This window comes from Schistocerca serialis, chromosome 3, assembly GCF_023864345.2.
Source record: "Schistocerca serialis cubense isolate TAMUIC-IGC-003099 chromosome 3, iqSchSeri2.2, whole genome shotgun sequence".
NCBI classification, from domain to species: Eukaryota; Metazoa; Arthropoda; class Insecta; order Orthoptera; family Acrididae; genus Schistocerca; species Schistocerca serialis.
Window position 1 is genome coordinate 561,488,595 of NC_064640.1, and position 23,317 is coordinate 561,511,911.

At 36.8% G+C, this 23,317-nt stretch overlaps 1 protein-coding gene across 1 annotated transcript in view; it reads right to left on the reverse strand.

Moving 5' to 3' along the window:
- Positions 1–23,317, reverse strand: part of LOC126470456 (calcium-dependent secretion activator-like) — a 1,485,604-nt gene that overhangs the window by 180,746 nt on the left and 1,281,541 nt on the right. Inside the window, exons 24-25 of the mRNA XM_050098305.1 lie at positions 1,423–1,579; positions 1,193–1,334 (exon numbers count right to left, since the gene is read on the reverse strand). Of these exons, the coding sequence (XP_049954262.1) occupies positions 1,193–1,334; positions 1,423–1,579 (299 nt within the window). The remainder of the gene's footprint in view (positions 1–1,192; positions 1,335–1,422; positions 1,580–23,317) is intronic.

Sequence of the window (23,317 nt, forward strand, 5' to 3'; positions counted from 1 at the left end):
TATTCATTGTTAAACCTACTCCTGCAATACCCCTATTTGATTTTGTATTTATAACCCTGTATTCACCTGACCAGAAGTCTTGTTCCTCCTGCCACCGAGCTTCACTAATTCCCACTATATCTAACTTTAACCTATCCATTTCCCTTTTTAAATTTTCTAACCTACCTGCCCGATTAAGGGATCTGACATTCCACGCTCCGATCCGCAGAATGCCAGTTTTCTTTCTCCTGATAACGACGTCCTCTTGAGTAGTCCCCGCCCGGAGATACGAATGGGGGACTATTTTACCTCCGGAATATTTTACCCAAGAAGATGCCATCATTATTTAACCATACAGTAAAACTGCATGCCCTCGGGAAAAATTACGGCTGTAGTTTCCCCTTGCTTTTAGCCGTTCGCAGTACCACAACAGCAAGGCCGTTTTGGTTAATGGTACAAGGCCAGATAAGTCAATCATCCCAACTGTTGCCCCTGCAACAACTGAAAAGGCTGCTGCCCCTCTTCAGGAACCACACGTTTGTCTTGTCTCTCAACAGATACCCCTCCGTTGTAGTCGCACCTACGGTACGGCTATCTGTATCATTGAGGCACACAAGCCTCCCCACCAACGGCAAGGTCCATGGTTCATGGGGGGAGGCTCTTGTGGATATAGACATTATTTCATATCAGTTTATTCTTTTCATTGTCTTACTTGCATAGATCATTTCACTCTGTCCTATGGTGAGGTTCCTGAAACAACTCCTCAGTGCTATCTTCCTGTGTTTCCTGGATTTCTGTTTGGTCATATCATGACACACATGTCTATGTTTGCTTTGTTAACATGAGATTAAACTACAAACACAAGATCTCTTGCAGTTTTATCTCTCAGTTTATCACTCATACAGTCATCCCCACACACTTTGCACTGTATGAATTTTTTTAACAGAACATGTGTTCTATTTGTTAAATTTACACTAAACTGATATTAAAACTTGAAAGCCACATCAACTGCAGAAAAAAGTGTCTAGTAGCTGTGATATAGGAAAAGTCATACTTATGATTAACTCATACACAAGTTCAAAACAACTTTCAGATTAAGCAAAATTATCTCAAAATTATCTACCAACAACTAATAGAGGTTACTTCTGTAGGTATGTAGAAACAATAAATTAATTTTAAAAGTTAGCATTTACATATTAGAAGAATATATTACCCTTTAATTTCCCATCTTTCCTTCTCAAATCCCTTGTGAATTGACTGTGCTATCGAAGATTCCATTAGGTCAACATATCTTACAACCAGTGGGGCAAACGTATCACGAAGATGTTGATGAAACCTTCCATTCTTTAAATTATCTGCAAAGAAATATGTTTATGAACAGCATCAAACGTTGAAAATCCAAAATATATTTCTTCACAGATATTGTAATGTCCATATACTGACCATCAGTTCTCAAATAATCATTCAGTATCTGGAATAAAGGGAATGAATCCCATGTATCTGGAGGCTGTTCTGCCAACACTTGATCCATGTCAACTGCAAATAGTGACCAAAATATTTCTGCATGTTCTACAAGCAGGTCACTGAACCATGCAAATGCCTGTAAAAATGAGAATAATTATAGTAATTTAGGATACATTTTCAAGAAATTTCTTGCACAGTCAATTTGAAATAACACAGTATATTTATTAAGTATTATTGCAGGCATGGTAAGTAACATTTCTTTGAGATATATATTCTTATATATTTTTGTTTTGGATGGAGAGTTGTATCTGGAAGAATGGAGAAAAAATTTTAACATTATCAAAAGATACAATGACAAATATTTACTTTACAAACATATGATGCTCACTTTGTAATGTGAGACCTGAACCCGAATTGATATGGAAGTTAAGAAACTATAATGAATAACCAATGCCATAGCGTCAGGCTAATAGTTTCATACAACAGTTGCAATGTTGATTTGTTTCCATGTATGTTAATCTAGAGCCAGTTGTGTAAATGCAAATAAAAACTAAAAAGTAGGGTAGGAACATATCACAGAAACAACACAGGTCCATGTGAATGCACAGCACAGTATAACACTACGCAGATCGAGATTGGATAGGGAGAAATGAAAAGGTCATAAACAACAACATGATGGTAATATGTACAAAGTCTAAGAAATTAGTACAGAACACCTTACTCTGGTGTTAGGATACAACATTATTTTAACTTTGAAATATGTCTTTATACTGTCACAAATTAAATCTAAATCAGTGAACTAAGTGTTAGTGGTTTGAGTGCAGTATTGGAGCCTATATTTATAATTTGCATCATGTGTCTGTAACAAATGGCTTGACATTGGCCATTGAGTTGATTAAATGTTCTGAAAGTTGTCACATCATAAGAACAATTCAAGAGCTGCTATAAAAACAAACAGTTGAAGAAGCTGCTACTAGTGGAAGAGAGAGTGAGTACAATATTTCTCACTTGGTGTCAAATTAGAAATTTCATTTTTATGGTGATGAAAATTTCATTGGGAGGGGTCAAAAATTATCCATTACAGAGATATTGTTCCCTTCAGGTGTGAAGCTAAAATTAGGTACATGATATGGATATCAAGCATAAAGCAGCATGAAAAGTTGAATGTAATATGTTGCATCTTACTGGTTGATACATATGGTAACAAACTACAAACTTTTTACTAGTTTTTTTTGTGTTTCTGATGGCTCATGAAAGATTTAAGGTATGTCTCAGTTTAACTTTGTGACTGAAATATCAGAAGATTTCCAAAATGAATTTTCTCTCTTCATTTTAGTCTGTGCTTATGTGAAGCTTCCTGTTAGGTAAAATGCTATGTGCCAGAGTGGAGATGACGTGCTGGCAGAAGTAAACTTGTCAGGGCAGGCTGTGAATAATGCTCGGATAGCTCAGTCAGTAGAACATTGGCCCATGAATGACAAAGGTCTCAGATTTCAGCCCAGGTCATGTACATAGTTTTGATCTACCAAAAAGTTTCACATGGAACTTATTCACATCATTTATTGTTCATTACACTCTAGGTTTGTTCAGAATTCGTAGTCTTGCACTCTGTGCTGACTAAACAGTATGTCATGCTGTATAATGAACTCGCCATATAATACTGATTAAATGCTCAGAGAGACAACTTGTGATCAAACTACATAATTTTTTATTTTCAAGTTATATGTATTGTGTTCATAATATTTCACTATGGTGTGAAAAGTGTAAGCTGGTTTATAAATATGACACATTTTCACAGTGAATGTGTGGCTACATGCTGATCATATGCAGTTGATAATAATTATTTTTGTGCGACAGTTAATCAACATCCAAACTGATGAACCAAAATAAGTACATCCATCTCTCTCTCTCTCTCTCTCTCTCTCTCTCTCTCTCTCTCTCACACACACACACACACACACACACACACACACACACACACACACACAACACGTCTTTACTTGTTTAGAATTCTTTCAGGGAATGGAAGAAATTTTTGGCAAAAAGTTTTTAAATTTATTTCAAAACATAAAAACGAAATTATTATTAAAGTGGTTGAATATATTTATAGTTGCAGGATTTGTCACCCCCTGGTGAGGGAGGCAATTGAGGTTAGGTACTGACAGTCCTGTGATAACATGAACATTAGTGCTGGAGCACAAATTATAGGTCAACTAGGGAGGAGAAGGAATTTTTTAGCATTTATCCAGTCCACTTCATGAAAACCATCAATAACATAAATCTAGTGAGTGAGCTGTGAATTTGAACCCCACTCTAGTTGAAAGTCAGCCCAGTACCCTAACTGTTGCAATGCGTCTCTCAGTGCTATACAGTTTATGACTTTTTAATGTTATTGTTATGTTTACAAAGATTGCTGTTGTTTTCATATTCTCAATGGTCAGTAATGAAAAATTTCATAGCAGTATTGTGAATCTGTTTTTGATTAAGTCTAGTTGATTAAAAGGTTTAATATGGGATGCTTGAGGCTGCACAACATGTACAATGCAAATTCCAGGTTCTTCACCATTCTGCACGAGTTAGCACACTGTCAGTATATTTTAAATCATTATAGACTTAAAACATATTTTCAAATTGATAACACTATGAGACTAATGAATTTTAAGATGCAGTATAAAAAAAAATAGATAAATAAAAAATAAGCTGCACATTTCCTGCCTGATATGTGAAGATGATCTACTTCATTCAGATCTCCAGTATGCAATGCAATGCAACATAAACTATTACCTGCCTTAGGAAAGCATTTTATTGTTAAGCCAAACATAAATGTCAGAGTGGAATTAACACACCACAATTCTGAATACTTTTTACCACATATTTTTTTTCAGATCAACAAAAGTTTTATATCTCTGTACTACATATAAACACCCATAGATCAAATAAGTTGCTCCTGATACAGGTTTTCACTATCTCAGCATACAATTATCTTCAGAAATTTTAATGTATATGATTTCCTTTTTTTACATTTGGACTTTATTACTTTTTGGCCTCTCATTATAATAGTAGTTTTTGTGGCATCATTCTGAATGATTGCGAACATTATATGTCCCTCCACATATCACATTTTGCCACTAACACAAGATACAATTTGCTTGTATTTGGTCCACCAGTTTTTAAAAAACTGCCACACATTATATCTTAATTTGGATATTTCTAAATAATACTTTTCCGGTAACAGTTGTAGTAATATTCTCACACAAAGCATTTCAGCAAGAAAAGTCATAAAATTTATATAAACTATGACATATTTGCTCCTCTGCATGATATGTAAAGTATATTAGACATTCAGTCTCAGTGTCCATTGATGCCCTCCTTCAAATGAGCAGCTCATCTATTTCCTCCTATTACAGCTATGTATGTAATAGAGGTTTGATGGCAAATTGTATCTTAGGAACCAACAACAGGACTGACTGTCCACTAACACATCAGTAACTGAACAATTAATGAAATGTTTCATAACTTACAAATGAGTGCCATTCAAAAAATGTGATACGTTGTCATTATTCAAAAATTAAAGACAAAGCTTTTGGCAATGGAATATAATGTTTCAACTTCTGAAAGTATCAGGAATAAAATTCGGAGATTCAAAGGAAATTTACAACTTCTATGGAAACCTGACTGCTATTATAATAGTTAAAGAACATTCAAGAGAAGTAGTAGTTAAGAAAGGAGTGAGACAATTTTGTAGCCTATTCCCAATTACATTCAATCTATGCATTGAGCAAACTGTCAAAGAGACTAAGCAAAAATTTGGAAAGGGAATTAAAATTCAGCAATAAGAAACAAATAACTTGAGGTTTCCCAGTGACATTGTATTTCTGTCAGAGACAGTGAAGGACTCGGAAGAGCAACTGAATAGAATTGATACTGTCTTAAATAAGTTTAAACATCAACAAACATAAAACAAGGGTAATGGAATGAAATAGGAATAAACAAGCAATGCTGAGGGAATAGGATCACGAAATGAGAAATAAAGGTAGTACGTCATGTTTTCTTTTATTTGAGCAGCAAAATAACTGACCGTTGCTGAAGTGGAGGGGATATCACGTGCAGACTGGCGATAACAAGGAAACCAATTACTAAAAAGAGAAGTATGTTAGTATGAAGTATATTTTTGGTAGAAAGACTTACCTAAAAGTATTTTTCTGGACTCTAAATTGGGAAAACTGAGCATCAATACACCAATCAGAGTAGGAAAACTATGTGAATTAGAAAAGATGCTGGATGAACAAAAGATCCTGATACTGGAAATTCAAGAAATCTATATAGCAAATGACAACACATGTGATTTCACTAACTACAGATTGTTAAAGAGCAAAACAGACAAGAAAATAAACAAGGAAGCTCCGCTCCTGGAGATGGCCTTTGCAGTCAACAAGATGATCCTTCATTTAATAACAGAAGTGAAACAAAAAACTAACAGACTGATGACAATGAGGCTCAAATGTGCAAATAAGTCATATTCATGCACCAGTGCACAACATACATGCACCAGTAAATCAATATAACAAGGGAGACAATGATGGAATCTACAGGTACTTGGATGAATTAGAAAAAAAAATCAGTAATGGAGATATTAAAGTATTGTTTGTTGATTTAAACTAAGACTTAGGCAAACAGCTTCAGAGGAACAATAGGGACAATATCCAGTACAGATTCACTAACAAGAATGGCCAGAGATTGGTTGTGTTATGTTACCAAAACAGTATGAGAATAATGTCAACTCACTTCAAGGAAGAGATAAGAAAATAGTGACTGGAGGTCACTGATTAGATTATTAGGAGTATATCAAATTGACCATGTAGCAGTTACATAGAAGAACAACAGAAAAATCATTAATGTAAAAGGTAGAAAAGGAGCAAACATAGAAACTGAGCATTATTTTATCACAATCAAAATCACACTATCAAACAGAATGGACAAGAGGACCAACATGATGCCAAAGTTTGATACGACAAAATTAAAATCAGGAAGGATCAAAGATGAATGGGAGGAAGAGATGGCAATGTCATAAAGAATTCAGACAGAAGATGACTGGTATGAGAAACTTCCATAAAACATTTAAGACTTTAATCATAGGACACAAACCATAAAATCTGTGTGTCAGAAAAAAGGATAGAGAACTGGCACTGAGCAACAAAGTGAACTGTGAGACTTCAGTGAACTCCTGAACTGTCCTGAACTGGCTTATAGATACCCAAGGACCCAAGTGATGAAGAGAAATGATAACTGAAAAGCACTAGGTGGACTGAAGATCAAGAACCAAATCATGAAATTGAAAAAAACAGAAGAGCAGCATAAGAAATGGCATCATAGCTTCATTGCTAAAGTAAGCTGGGCTGAATGCCATCAGAGAAATAACAAATATCATACAAAGCATATGGAAGACTGTTACTGCCCATCACATACAAAATTGTAACACCATGCCCACTAAATGGAAGACAGTACTAACTAGAAAACAAGATAAGAGAATAACAAACAGGCTTCAGATTGGGAAGACCCGGTGCTGAAAAGATGCTCAATTTAAAGACAGTCCTGAGATACCAAGTGAGGAGAAGCAGAGAGACCATGTGCACTTTTGTAGATTTTGGAAAGGCTTATGGCTCTTTGGGTGGACCATTACTAATTATTGAACTGAAAGAAGGGGCCTTCAATGAGAAGACAGTGGCCATTATCAAACAGACACTAACAAACATGAAATCCAAAATAAAATTCATGGGATAGTTCCCAGAATCCTTCAAGATTAGAACATGAGTGAGTCAGGATGATGGTATCTAACCACAATTATTCAATGCATTATCAGAGAAAGTTGTCAGGGAATGGGAAAAAAAGAAATAAAGTTTCAGGGACTTTATAAAGTAATCAGACTGTAAAGGAAAATCAAAGAACTTGAGATTATCTGTCTGGAATTTGCTGATGATTTGCCAGTAAAGGCTGAAAAGGACAACAGATTTGCTGTGAGAAAACAGAATACATGTAAAACCAAAAAGATGCATAAAAAAAGATCATGACATGATATGGCGAGATCAAGGGAGTTCACAAGCTAATATATCTTTGAGAAAATGATACAGGGAAATGTGATAGAAAAAGAAGCTCATGTACAGATTAGATTAGATTAGATTAATACTAGTTCCATGGATCATGAATACGATATTTCGTAATGATGTGGAACGAGTCGAATTTTCCAATACATGACATAATTAGGTTAATTTAACAACATACTTCAGTTAATATAACAACTTTATTTTTTTGTGTTTTTTTGTTTTTCTTTATTTTTTTTAATTTTTATTTTTTTATTTTTTTTAATATTTTTGTTTTTTTCTTAATTTATATCTAAAAATTCCTCTATGGAGTAGAAGGAGTTGTCATTCAGAAATTCTTTTAATTTCTTCTTAAATACTTGTTGGTTATCTGTCAGACTTTTGATACTATTTGGTAAGTGACCAAAGACTTTAGTGCCAGTATAATTCACCCCTTTCTGTGCCAAAGTTAGATTTAATCTTGAATAGTGAAGATCGTCCTTTCTCCTAGTATTGTAGTTATGCACACTGCTATTACTTTTGAACTGGGTTTGGTTGTTAATAACAAATTTCATAAGAGAGTATATATACTGAGAAGCTACTGTGAATATCCCTAGATCCTTAAATAAATGTCTGCAGGATGAACTTGGGTGGACTCCAGCTATTATTCTGATTACACGCTTTTGTGCAATAAATACTTTATTCCTCAGTGATGAATTACCCCAAAATATGATGCCATATGAAAGCAATGAGTGAAAATAGGCGTAGTAAGCTAATTTATTAAGATGTTTATCACCAAAATTTGCAATGACCCTTATTGCATAAGTAGCTGAACTCAAACGTTTCAGCAGATCATCAATGTGTTTCTTCCAATTTAATCTCTCATCAATGGACATACATAAAAATTTGGAATATTCTACCTTAGCTATATGCTTCTGATTAAGGTCTGTATTTATTAATGGCGTCATACCATTCACTGTACGGAACTGTATGTACTGTGTCTTATCAAAATTCAGTGAGAGCCCGTTTACAAGGAACCACTTAGTAATTTTCTGAAAGACAGTATTGACAATTTCATCAGTTAATTCTTGTTTCTCAGGTGTGATTACTATACTTGTATCATCAGCGAGGAGAACTAACTTTGCCTCTTCATGAATATAGAATGGCAAGTCATTAATATACACTCCTGGAAATGGAAAAAAGAACACATTGACACCGGTGTGTCAGACCCACCATACTTGCTCCAGACACTGCGAGAGGGCTGTACAAGCAATGATCACACGCACGGCACAGCGGACACACCAGGAACCGCGGTGTTGGCCGTCGAATGGCGCTAGCTGCGCAGCATTTGTGCACCGCCGCCGTCAGTGTCAGCCAGTTTGCCGTGGCATACGGAGCTCCATCGCAGTCTTTAACACTGGTAGCATGCCGCGACAGCGTGGACGTGAACCGTATGTGCAGTTGACGGACTTTGAGCGAGGGCGTATAGTGGGCATGCGGGAGGCCGGATGGACGTACCGCCAAATTGCTCAACACGTGGGGCGTGAGGTCTCCACAGTACATCGATGTTGTCGCCAGTGGTCGGCGGAAGGTGCACGTGCCCGTCGACCTGGGACTGGACCGCAGCGACGCACGGATGCACGCCAAGACCGTAGGATCCTACGCAGTGCCGTAGGGGACCGCACCGCCACTTCCCAGCAAATTAGGGACACTGTTGCTCCTGGGGTATCGGCGAGGACCATTCGCAACCGTCTCCATGAAGCTGGGCTACGGTCCCGCACACCGTTAGGCCGTCTTCCGCTCACGCCCCAACATCGTGCAGCCCGCCTCCAGTGGTGTCGCGACAGGCGTGAATGGAGGGACGAATGGAGACGTGTCGTCTTCAGCGATGAGAGTCGCTTCTGCCTTGGTGCCAATGATGGTCGTATGCGTGTTTGGCGCCGTGCAGGTGAGCGCCACAATCAGGACTGCATACGACCGAGGCACACAGGGCCAACACCCGGCATCATGGTGTGGGGAGCGATCTCCTACACTGGCCGTACACCACTGGTGATCGTCGAGGGGACACTGAATAGTGCACAGTACATCCAAACCGTCATCGAACCCATCGTTCTACCATTCCTAGACCGGCAAGGGAACTTGCTGTTCCAACAGGACAGTGCACGTCCGCATGTATCCCGTGCCACCCAACGTGCTCTAGAAGGTGTAAGTCAACTACCCTGGCCAGCAAGATCTCCGGATCTGTCCCCCATTGAGCATGTTTGGGACTGGATGAAGCGTCGTCTCACGCGGTCAGCACGTCCAGCACGAACGCTGGTCCAACTGAGGCGCCAGGTGGAAATGGCATGGCAAGCCGTTCCACAGGACTACATCCAGCATCTCTACGATCGTCTCCATGGGAGAATAGCAGCCTGCATTGCTGCGAAAGGTGGATATACACTGTACTAGTGCCGACATTGTGCATGCTCTGTTGCCTGTGTCTATGTGCCTGTGGTTCTGTCAGTGTGATCATGTGATGTATCTGACCCCAGGAATGTGTCAATAAAGTTTCCCCTTCCTGGGACAATGAATTCACGGTGTTCTTATTTCAATTTCCAGGAGTGTATAATAAGAACAACAAAGGACCCAAGACTGACCCTTGTGGAACCCCATTCTTGATAGTTCCCCAATTTGAGGAATGTGCTGATCTTTGCATGTTACGAGAACTACTTATTTCAACTTTCTGCACTTTTCCAGTTAGGTACGAATTAAACCATTTGTGCACTGTCCCACTCATGCCACAATACTTGAGCTTGTCTAGCAGAATTTCATGATTTACACAATCAAAAGCCTTTGAGAGATCACAAAAAATCCCAATGGGTGGTGTTCGGTTATTCAGATCATTCAAAATTTGACTGGTGAAAGCATATATGGCATTTTCTGTTGAAAAACCTTTCCGGAAACCAAACTGACATTTTGTTAGTACTTCATTTTTACAGATATGTGAAGCTACTCTTGAATACATTACTTTCTCAAAAATTTTGGATAAAGCTGTTAGAAGGGAGATTGGACAGTAATTGTTGACATCAGATCTATCCCCCTTTTTATGCAAAGGTATAACAATAGCGTATTTCAGTCTATCAGGGAAAATGCCCTGTTCCAGAGAGCTATTACACAGGTGGCTGAGAATCTTACTTATCTGTTGAGAACAAGCTTTTAGTATTTTGCTGGAAATGCCATCAATTCCATGTGAGTTTTTGCTTTTAAGCAAGTTTATTATTTTCCTAATTTCAGAGGGAGAAGTGGGTGAGATTTCAATTGTATCAAATTGCATAGGTATGGCCTCTTCCATTAACAGCCTAGCATCTTCTAATGAACACCTGGATCCTACTATATCCACAACATTTAGAAAATGATTATTAAAAATATTTTCAACTTCTGACTTTTTGTTCGTAAAGTTTTCATTCAATTTGATGGTAATACTGTCTTCCTCTGCTCTTGGTTGACCTGTTTCTCTTTTAATAATATTCCAAATTGTTTTAATTTTATTATCAGAGTTGCTGATTTCAGACATGATACACATACTCCTGGATTTTTTAATAACTTTTCTTAATATAACACAGTAGTTTTTATAATTTTTGATAGTTTCTGGGTCACTACTCTTTCTTGCTGTCAGATACATTTCCCAAGAGACTAGCAGAGTATTTTGGAAGACTGGAAACATCTAAAATAACAAACGTATCTCACATAATTCAAAAGTGATACATTACTGTACTGTCATCAGATAAAAGCCTTATATGCATTAGAAATGTTGGTCATTGATTGGAAAGATGCACTAGGAAATATCAATAAACTAGAGAGTAGAATCATTAGGAAAATCCTTGGACCCAATAAGTCAGGAGAAGTCTACAAATTGTGGAACAGACAAGATACCGAACAGGTATCTAACATAATACATGCGACTAAGAAAACATCAACTGAAATTTTATACGACAAAAATACGTAACAAACATGGGATCTAAAATGCAAATCTTAAAAGCTGTGAGCATCAAATGAGGATACATTCCTCTGTTATTGTCCATGACAGCATGGAGTAAATGTCTGTTACTGTTGTTAAAGTAAACTGCATTCACAATATTGGGTAAGTGAAGCACATACATTAGTTCTAATGGAACTATTTTGTGTTTTGATAAGTTTGTGAAATGCTTTTACGTTGTAGGTTTATCTTTACACTTGTCAGCATAATGGGAGCCTATTATTGTGGGGACTATTGAAATCTTTAGTACTTGTGACACTCATTAATGATGTGTAAAGGCTATAGGAAGACTTCATCAATGCCAGCCAGCACATCTGTGACAAACTTGGAGTTTTTCAGAGAGTGTGTGATTTTGTAAGGCATTGGACAGAAGCACATGGTACTCTGGATGGACACCACAGTGAACACTTCCCTTGGCAATAGTTTGAAAGTGCAGATTGTATGTAACAGCAAGCAAATTACGTTAGAAGCTCTGCTGTTTCACAGTAACACAATAAAGTATTCTTATTTGCTTACCTAGTTTTTCATGACATTTTGTCGGTAGCTTGTAACAGTAAAGATGTTGCAAAACAGCTAAGTGTTTGCAGTAGCAAAGATAAACAAGTGTTTATTGCTTTATGGTATGTAATTGAGAGCTAATGTTTACTATATATTTTTTCTTGTTTTCATCCGTACTATCACTTATCAAAATATGGTACAATCTGATGCTTAGAAGAGAGAACGAAAGTTACCTGGGCATCTATTAACATTTCTCATCATTTTATTAGACTACAGTTTGCTTTCACATTTACACAAACATATCACAAAATTGCTTGAATGAAGATACTTTACAGTGTATGATATTGCACGAGGGACAAACACTGCAATCAAGACTTACATCAGAGACATTCTCAAATTTTGAAGTAACACATCACTGGCTGCAAGCTATTGCACTAGGTAAAAGGAGTGCAACAAGATATTTCCTAAAATGTTAGAAGATTCTGAGTTTATGAATATCAATTTTGAAGAAGAAAATTTGTGATATTCATTTAAAGCCATTTTCCCTTCCGATAATTTTGTATAGGGTTACTAACCATGCCCCTGTCTAGTCCACCACAAGAGAACTGGGCCTATTACTTCAGTACACTCCAACTAATAAATTCATACAGAGATTATCAGTCATTGCATAGTCATAACCAACAGTACCCCAGTTTACACGTTTACACATTTCACCCATCTGTTACTCTAATATAAATTTATTTTACAATTACAGGATATATTTCTGTACAGTACTTATTGCACATCTTAAAAATTTCTCATTGTTTCCATATTACTTTCGAACATTGTAAAAAATGTATGCACTCTAGCACAAAGCTGACTCATTAAGTGATACAAAGTATCAAGTAATATAAATTATTCAGCAACATTTTTATTAGTTGTTGCTTCTCTTGTGGTGAGAAGCTGTCCTTCTCTATGAACTGAGTTCTGTAGTCATCAGATATGTGGCTTGGATCATCACATACACAACTTCTGGTGACCTTCTTACATCAACATTATTATCATAAATACATGAGTTAGCATGAATACTATTTTCTGAATATGCTCTGTAATACAACTGCAATTCCTTTCATGCTAGCTCCTCTATGTTTATAAATTGTTTTCTTCTTCTCTCACCAGTAATCCCAAACTTCACAGATGGAACTTCCACCATCTTGATCTATTCACTCATTTAGTGTCAATTTGTGATTAGAAATTCTATTAAATCTACCTCATTTTCACTTGTTCAGCCTTAATTCACCTAAACATCTTTCACTGTTATCCATTTACCTACTTCTCTGTTTTCATGTGCTTCACATGTTTTGTGCTACATGTATATTTTCTTTAGTTATTTGCTTTATTTGTTGTTGTCCACCATGATTTTATCTGTGGAAAGTACAAATAACTTGTGGTAATTTTAAGTAGTTAACTTCTCACATTTATCAGAGGAAAATAAATACTCCTGCAAAAACAGAGACCTTTGTATCATGATATGGGTTGTTTGTAGTATCATTAACAATATATTTGAAACATAAATCTGAGACAAGTTTCAATATCTTAAACTCAGACTTTTTATGAAAAATAGAAATGGCTTCTTATACATAGAATTTGATTAGTTAGCTGAACACTTAATGATGAATGTGATATTTGACACTTGCCCATCACAGTCTCATAAATACCTCATTCAAATTGGTTTGATCAATGTGAAGTATGATATAAAAGTAACTATGAATCAACAACACCAATCTAAAGAGATTCTTCACATAAGGAACAAGTTTCAACAGTACAGACTTTGATTTACTAACAGCAACAAGGAAAATTAGGATGTTGTGTCATGGAAAAGAGATTGGTTTCAATTGTATCTTAGATTTTAGTGACAGTGCTTCATTACTGAAAAATGAAACAATACACAATACAGCTGAAGTCAACAGAATTTGCAACCAGCAAATTAATTCTGAAACATTTTGTACAGCTGTGGGTTGTCAACAGTGTCTGTTCATTCAGACATGGATGTATGTAAATATTCTATTTAGTTCTAGCATTACAGATGATGACTATGCAGATGATCTAAACATCATTAGTGATAGGAAAGAATCTGTAACAGCAAATGTGAATGCGTTAATCAAGGCTAGTCAAGATGTAGGTCTAAGGATAAGTGAAGACAAAACTAAATACCTGGTTACTACTAGAATGCCAACAGCAGTAGATCAGGAAATGTTAAAGAGTTGGAGACATGCAGTTTGAAAAAGTGAACACATTTAAGTATCTAGGCATGGACATCACATCGAGAAATAAGATTGAATCTGAACTGAAGAAGAGATTACAGGTGGGAAATTAGTGCTACTTCTCACTGAATCGATTACTTTCATCACGGATATTGACTAGGAATTTAAAGATTAGAATATACAAAACTATTATTCTACCAGTTATGCTGTATGGGTGTGAGACTTGGTCTCTCACTGTGCAAAATGAAAAGCCGTTTCGAGTATTTGAAAACAAAATTTTGAGGAAAATTTTCAGAGCAAAAAGGGATGACATTAGCAGAGAGTGGTGAAAACTGCATAATGAAGAGGTTCATGAACTCTATTCAAGCCCTAACATAATCAGTATTATTAAATAACGTAGGCTGCGATGGGCGGGTCATGTAGCTCAAATGGATGAGTGCAGGGCAGCGTGCAGTGTACTGGTAGGGCACCTAGAAGGAAATCGTCCTGTGGGAAGACTGAGGCATAGATGGGAGGACAATGTGAACGCTGATTTGAGAAGCCTAGGTATTGAAGGTGAATGGAAAGGAAATAGCCCAAGACGGAGACAGATAGCGAAAATACATTGCTGCGGCAATGGACTCTCGAGTCCAGTATGACCAGTGAGTAAGTAAGTAAGTAAGTAAGACTATGACAGCATTTATGATCAGTATCTTGGTATTCATCTCAGTTCAAACTCAATATGAAAGTTCCGTGTTAAGTATACAGGGCTATTCAAAATATGAGCAGATATCGCAAATTTTGTCTCTCATACACCATAAAAGATAGAAACACACCACCAATGCTTATGGTCCAAGAAAAATTAAAAGGTCTTAAAAATTCAAGTAGAAGTTCAGTTTTGAGCATTAGTGGCACTACTGCTCATTTGCAGGAAAATGGTGACACAGGAATGAGCAATTTGTGTTGTATAATTAGCATAGTTTGAGACCAATTTTACTGTGCAATGAAATTAGCCAACTTTTTCATAAAGTCTTTCACATAAGCCAATTTATGAGTCTGACCAGAACTTTTTAGTAAATGATAACATCTGCAAACAGAAATGCATGGAGAATTCATGCACATCACATGAAAATTTGTGCTGCATAAGTGAAACCTATAAAAGGTGCCCTAGAAAAACTACAACACATGCAAACAATTAACTTAGGATGCCTAAACCAACTGTATGGCATTCAAATCACATTTATTCCAAGTCCCGGTCACCACACTGAAAGGTGTGAATTTTATATTACAATTCTAGAGGAAATGGCAGACAACAATTTAACTCTACTATTAATTTTTTCTGATGAGTCTACTTTTCATCATTCTGGTACAGTTACTCATCATAAAATTAGATTTCTGTTGAATGGAAAACTTATGTCAATGAACACTATTTTATATGTCGGGCAATCTGAATAAGCAAGACCACTGTGACTGTTACAATTCTTTACTAGAGAACACAAACAGTTTCACAAATTAAATTTGCATCTTCAGATGCTTCACTCTATACACTCTATACAAATGGATAAAAGAATACATAGGCAAAATGGGAGAAGTTTTAATGTAAGTTTTAGGGAGCATACTGCTAATTCTAGTACAAAATCAGCTTTGAGTGCTCACTTGCTAGAAATGGGGCACACAGTCTCTAATGATGCCACCAACCTTCAAATACTTTGCCAAGAGAAAAAGGGTACTGTTTGAAATATTTTAGAAGAATTGGAGACTGATTGTTAGTAGACAAAAACCTAATTGCTTTTATCTGCCTGTTTCTTGGCATGATAAATTTCTGATATGTTCTTTTATCCTTTTGCATACAGTGAAGCATTTGAAGATGCAGATTTAACTTGTGAAACCAGTCATGATCTGTAATAAAGAATTCCAACAGTTGCAGCAGTTGGTTTATTCAAACCCATGGCAGTAATTCAGTATGAAAGAGACTCAGTGAAGTTCAATGACTTAGTGTGGCACATTTACACAAAATTTCTGGAATATTCTGATCTACTGAGAACATTGTCACAAGAACACTATGTCTTGAATTGCTGTAAAACTCTCTGTTTTCAAACTTCAAAAAGTTGTTCGTGTAAAATCATCTTCAAGGAAACTGGTGACACACAGCTTAACAAATGTAGTTCTGCTGTGGCTTGGGGGGGGGAAAAAAAAAAAAAAAAAAAAAAAAAAAAAAAAAAAAAAAAAAAAAAAAGGGTCAGCTGTGTTTTAGATTCAAAAGTAATGTGTATTTTGGACCGCATTTTAAAACTGGAGATATCAGTAGCTATGCCCATCTTTATTTGAATTTGCTTGAAACAAACATAGACAAAGGGAAACCAATAGAACTACAAATTTTACATGCTTTTAATTAACACTTTGTGAACTGGGGGGATAGAATGTAGTTCAGCTGGGTGCTTCTGTGCTTTTTCACTGGACTTTTGAATTTTGTGTTGTAGATTTATCTTATGTCAGTTTATTGCAATTGAAATAGAGGCTTTTTTCTATTAAAAATGGCAAATAAACATAAACTTACATCACTGTCCATTTTTTTGACACTAAAATGAAAATACATTGTTTTCACAACAACAATAAAATATTTGTCATCTTTCATTTTCAAAATGGAGATCAAATTAGAAACTGCTGGCATTGAAAATAAATCTGTTTTGAAATGTAGGTCTTTATTGAAAATTACTTTGTTAAATCTGCCTTAGTATGAAATATTTTGAATGATTTTGGAAAAAAAGTCCTTCATCACAGCCTCCACAATAGTGCAATACTACCTGTACCTTTTCTTGCCTTGCTTAGTTCTGTGCTAAACTTCCATCTACTCCGAGGCCATTCTGACATTTCTGTAGCCAGAATAAATTTAGGAAAATGTGTTCCAGTGAATTGGTTTACAAGTGAACTATTTTGAGTGGATGTTGATAGGCCTCCTTTGTTTATCAAAGCTACTGCCAATTCAGTAATGCATGTCTACAGGAAATGACACTGCTAATAATCTGCAGCTATATGAAATAGAATAAATGACTGAAGGACATCGTATAGCACTGTATGGACACTGTGAAATATACAGACATTGCAACCTTGTATTACATGCCAAGACAGGCCACGGCAACAATAACAACATTGCTTCTTCCCGTGTGAGAATCCCAAAAGATGTGCGAGAAGTAAGGGATGTAGACACCATGACATATTGGACTGGTTGGGGAGGCATATGTGGATAGCCAAATAAATTTAGAAAAATGTCTTCAATTGAATCTGTTTGCAAGTGAACTACACTACTGGCCATTAAAATTGCTACACCACAAAGATGACATGCTACAGACGCAAAACTTAACCGACAGGAAGAAGATGCTGTGATATGCAAATGATCAGCTTTTCAGAGCATTCACACAAGGTTGGCGCCGGTGGCGACACCTACAACGTGCTGGCATGAGGAATGTTTCCAATCAATTTCTCATACACAAACAGCAGTTGACCGGCATTGCCTGGTGAAATGTTGTTGTGATGCCTCATGTAAGGAGGAGACATGTGTACCATCACATTTCCGACTTCGATAAAGGTAGGATTGTAGCCTATCACGATTGCGATTTATCATATCGCGACATTGCTGCTCGCGTTGGTCGAGATCCAATGACTGTTAGCAGAATATGGAATCAGTGGGTTCAGGAGGGTAATATGGACTGCCATGCTGGATCCCAATGGCTTCGTATCACTAGCAGTCGAGATGACAGGCATCTTATCTGCATGGCTGTAACAGATTGTGCAGCCACGTCTCGATCCCTGAGTCAACAGATGGGGACATTTGCAAGACAACAACCATATGCATGAACAGTTTGATGATGTTTGCAGCAGCATGGACTATCAGCTTGGAGACGGTGGCTGCGGTTACCCTTGACGCTGCATCACAGACAGGAGCACCTGGGATGGTGTACTCAACGACGAACCTGGGTGCATGAATGGCAAAACGTCATTTTTTCAGATGAATCCAGGTTCTGTTTACAGCATCATGATGTTCGCATCCGTATTTGGCAACATCATGGTGAACGCACATTGGACGCGTGTATTTGTCATTGCCATACTGTCATATCACCAGGCATGATGGTATAGGGTTACACGTCTTGGTCACCTCTTGTTCGCATTGACGGCACTTTGAACAGTGGATGTTATATTTCAGATGTGTTATGACCTGTGGTTCTACCTTTCATTCGATCCCTGCAGGATAATGCACAACCGCAAGTTGTAGGTCCTGTACGGGCCTTTCTGGATACAGAAAATGTTTCACTGCTGCCCTGGCCAGCAAATTCTCCAGATCTCTCACCAACAGAAAACGTCTAGTCAATGGCGGCTGAGCAACTGGCTTGTCACAATATGCCAGTCACTACTCTTGATGAACTGTGGTATTGTGTTGAAGCTGCATGGGCAGCTGTACCTGTACACGCCATCCAAGCTCTGTTTGACTCAATGCCCAGGCGTATCAATGCAGTTATTACGGCCAGAGGTGGTTGTTCTGGGTACTGATTTCTCAGGATCTATGCACCCAAATTGCGTGAAAATGTAATCACATGTTAGTTCTAGTATAATATATTTGTCCAATGAATACCCGTTTATATTCTGCATTTCTTCTTGGTGTAGCAATTTTAATGGCCAGTAGTGTATTTTGAATGAAAGTTCATTCTACCAGACCTCCTTTGTTTATCGAAGCCATTGTCAGTTCAGTGATTCATGTCTGCAGGAACTAACACTGCTGATGATCTACAGTTGTATGAAATAGAAGAAATGTGTGAAGGATATTGCATAGCGCTATACAGACAATGAAAAATACAAACGTTGCAACCTTGTATTACACACCAAGAAAGGCCAAAATGATGATAATAACATTGTTTCTTCCTGTGTGGGAGTCCCAGAAGTTGTGTGAGTACTGAGGGATGTAAATACCACAACATATTGGATTGGTTCAGGAGGCATATAGGGGTAGCCAAAATGGTTCAGGCAACAACTCACTTTAAGTGGGAAATTCACATTCACGTCCTGGTCCAGAACAAATTTTCATGTGCCACTAATAGATTGTACAGCTGATGTATAGTCATATTTACAGTTTTTGAATACATTTCTTATTAGAGCTTCAACTAGCCATTTTCTACTTTTCAGTTCTGTACTAATAATAATAATAATAATAATAATAATAATAAGGTACTGTACTGTACTGTAAGGTCATCTTAAGAAAAGAATACAAAGCGTGTAGCAGACAACAATCGATGCGATCTGGACTGCGTGTGACCGAATGAGGCATGGCATGAAGCATGAAGGGAATGTAAATAGAAAATAATGCACAATGTTGACTGTATTCCTTTCCCACCAATAGGAGTGGCACATGCTATGATCTACTTTTCGTGATGGCCCAAGGGTCATAAATTATCTTTATACAGATGACAGATGTTAAAAAAAGTTACAATACACTTATGAAGCCAAGAAAAGGCTAATGCTGTCTTTTTGGGTACAGTCCATGTAACATAAAAGTTAAATGCCTTGTCTCCAAAGTTTTAAAAAGGCACATGCCAAAAGAGCAGACTGATGTCTCAGCTGCCAGGGTTACGGAACATACATTTTCAGTAACATAACTACATAAACATAGCCACTTTGTTTTGTCACTTACAGGTTGGTCCAGGTAGAATATTAGAAAACGTTTTATACTTGACTGAAAACACAGTACTTGTGAACCACCAGTATATGCAGTACTTTATATCTTATAAAAACATATGAATGTTTTCTCCAGAGACAACATCAGCATAAAAATCTTGTAATTTCTCTCCAGAATGGGCTTAGATGAGACACACATACTGAAAATGTCTTAAAAATGTTAACTACAATGCTCAACCTTAGTGCAGCACATGAAGGAGTGAGGCATTCAACTAAAAATGTCTCTGATCATCTACGGAATAGTGTAATGAATTCAGCATATTTGCATATTTCTTTTATAGTTATTCAACGGACTCTGTTCTCACAATATCAAGTGGTTACAGTTATGACTCTTGGTGCAGGGGAAGAAATAATAAAATAATTAACTGAGTATACTCAAAGTTTCTTTTCACAATCACTATGTGGAAAGTATTTATTTTTGTTTCGTGTACTTTATCTTAAAATATTATATTATAATTTAGGACAATAAGGCAGTATCTAGTAAGGAGCTTTCCTGAATGCAGAAAAGGACTTAAAGAATAGTGGGAGGACTAATACAAAGGCATTCTTGTAAACCAGTATGCAGATAGAGCAGGAAATCTCCCCCTGTATATATATTTTAGAGACTGTTGTATTCATTAGAAAATATTTTACTGAAAATCCAAACTCGTTCCAAAAAGATTAAAATAAACTTTATTAAAATGGCAAAGAAAAAGAATGTTCATTCTGGGAAAGAAGAACTAGCCTCAGATGAAGATGAACCTTATGTTATGGTAAATGGATTTACAACAGGTTGCTCAAGAAATAAAATCTTCTAGGTACCATATCAACTCTTAATGTCAGTTTGAAACCATTTTTAATTGAACATTAGTTTCTACAGCTTAAAGAATTTCCTCACAAACCTACTTGTATAGATATTTATAGACCTATTACAAACTGCCTAAAATTCTACAGTAATTTTAAGAATCCATTTAAGTGAACTGTGTATTGTCTATGGTTCTCATAGACACAATATTTGATTTTTTACACAAAATGTAGATCCTTTTCTGTTGCTTCATAAACTTCAAGAAAATAGGCTATTATGAGTGTAATATAATTTTGAACTATTTCATATTATTTAACTATTAAATCAAGCAATGGGAAATCCAGGATGGAATAATTACAATATTTTGAAAAGGACAAGTTACTACTCACCAAATAGCAATGATGCTGAGTTGCTAATAGTCCCTATTATAGACTCAGTATCTTCACTACAAGGTGAGTAGTAATCTACACTTAACTTTTAAATCTGTACCCCCCATGAACCATGGACCTTGCCATTGGTGGGGAGGCTTGCATGTCTCAGCGATACAAAGAGACATGAAGCCCATGCCTACGACATTAGTACAAGTATATAAGCTCCACAGATGTTGAAGGGATTGAATAAATGTCTGATGACATAAAAGAAATTACTCAGGTAGTGAAGGGAAATGAAAATTTAATAGACACGGGGGACTGGAATTTTATAGTAGGAAAAGGAAGAGAAGGAAAAGTAGTAGGTGAATATGGAATGGGGGTAAGGAATGAAAGAGGAAGCCACCTGGTAGAATTTTGCACAGAGCATAACTTAATCATAGCTGACACTCAGTTTAAGAATCATGAAAGAAGGTTGTATACATGGAAGAGGCCTGGAGACACTGGAAGGTTATAGACAGATTATATAATGGTAAGACAGGTTTTGAATTGTAAGACATTTCCAGGGGCAGATGTAGATTCTGGCCACAAGTGGTAAGATAGATACTGCCTACAGGAAAATTAAAGAGACCTTTGGAGAAAAGAGAACAACTTGTATGAATATCAAGAGCTCAGGTGGAAAACCAGTACTTAGCAAAGAAGGGAAAGCAGAAAGGTGGAAGGAGTATAAAGAGGGTCTATACAAGGCTGATGTACTTGAGGGCAATATTATGGAGATGGAAGAGGACTTAGATGAAGATGAAATGGGAGATAAGATACTGCATGAAGAGTTTGACAGAGCAAGTCAAAACAAGGTGCCAGGATTAGACAACATTCCATTACAACTACTGATAGCCTTGGCAGATCCAGCCATGACAAAGCTCTACCCTCTTGTGGGCAAGATGTATGAGACAGGTGAAATACCGTCATATTTCAAGAAGAACGTAATAATTCAAATCCCAAAGAAAGCAGGTGTTGACAGGTGTGAAAATTACCAAAATATCCGTTAAATAGGTCACAGCTGCAAAATACTGACACAAATTCTGTAAAGACAAATGGAAAAACTGCTAGAAGCTGACCTCGGGGAAGATATGTTTGCATTAGATATAAATGTTGGAACATGTGAGGCAATACTGACCCTACAATTTTTATCTTAGAACGTAGATTAAGGAAAGGCAAACCTACATATCTGACATCTGTAGACTTAGAGAAAGCTTTTGACAATGTTGACTGGAATACTCTCTTTCAAATTCTGAAGGTGGCAGGGGTCAAATACAACTTGAGCAGAAACCAGGTGGATGTTGAGGGGCATGAAAGGGAATCAGTGGTTGAAAAGGGTGTGAGACAGGGTTGCAGCCTATTACTGATGTTATTTAATCTGTAAATTGATCAAGCAGTAAAGGGAAAAACAGAAAAATTTGGAGTAGGAATTAAAATCCATGGAGGAGAAATAAAACTTTGAGGCTTGCTGAAGACACTGTAATTCTGTCAGAGACAGCAAAGGACCTGAAACAACAGTTGAACAGAATGGACCATGTCTTGAAAGGAGGATATAAGATGAACATCAACAAAATCAAAATGACGGTAATGGAACATAGTCGAATTAAGTCAGGTGATGCTGAGGGAATTAGGTAAGGAAATGAGTCATTTAAAGTAGTAGATGAGGTTTTCTATTTGAGGAGCAAAATAACTGATGATGTTCAAAGTAGAGAGGATATACAATGTAGACTGGTAATGGCAAGGAAATCATTTCTGAAGAAGAGAGGTTTGGTAACATCATTTATAGATTTAAGTCTCAGGACGTTTTTTGTGAAAGTATTTGTATGGAGTGTAGCCATGTATAGAATTGAAAAATGGATGATAAATAGTTTTGACAATAAGAGAACTTTCGAAATGTGGTGCTACAAAAGAATGCTGAAGATTAGATGGGTAGATCACGTGAATAATGAGGAGGTACTGAATAGAATTGGGGAGAAGAGAAATTTGTGAGACAACTGGACTAGAAGAAGGGACTGGTTGGTAGTAGATGTTCAGAGGCATCAAAGGATCACAAATTTAGTACTGGAAGGCAGTGTGGAGGCTAAAAATCATAGAGGGAGACCAAGAAATGAATACACTAAGCAGATTCAGAAGGTTGTAGGTTGCGG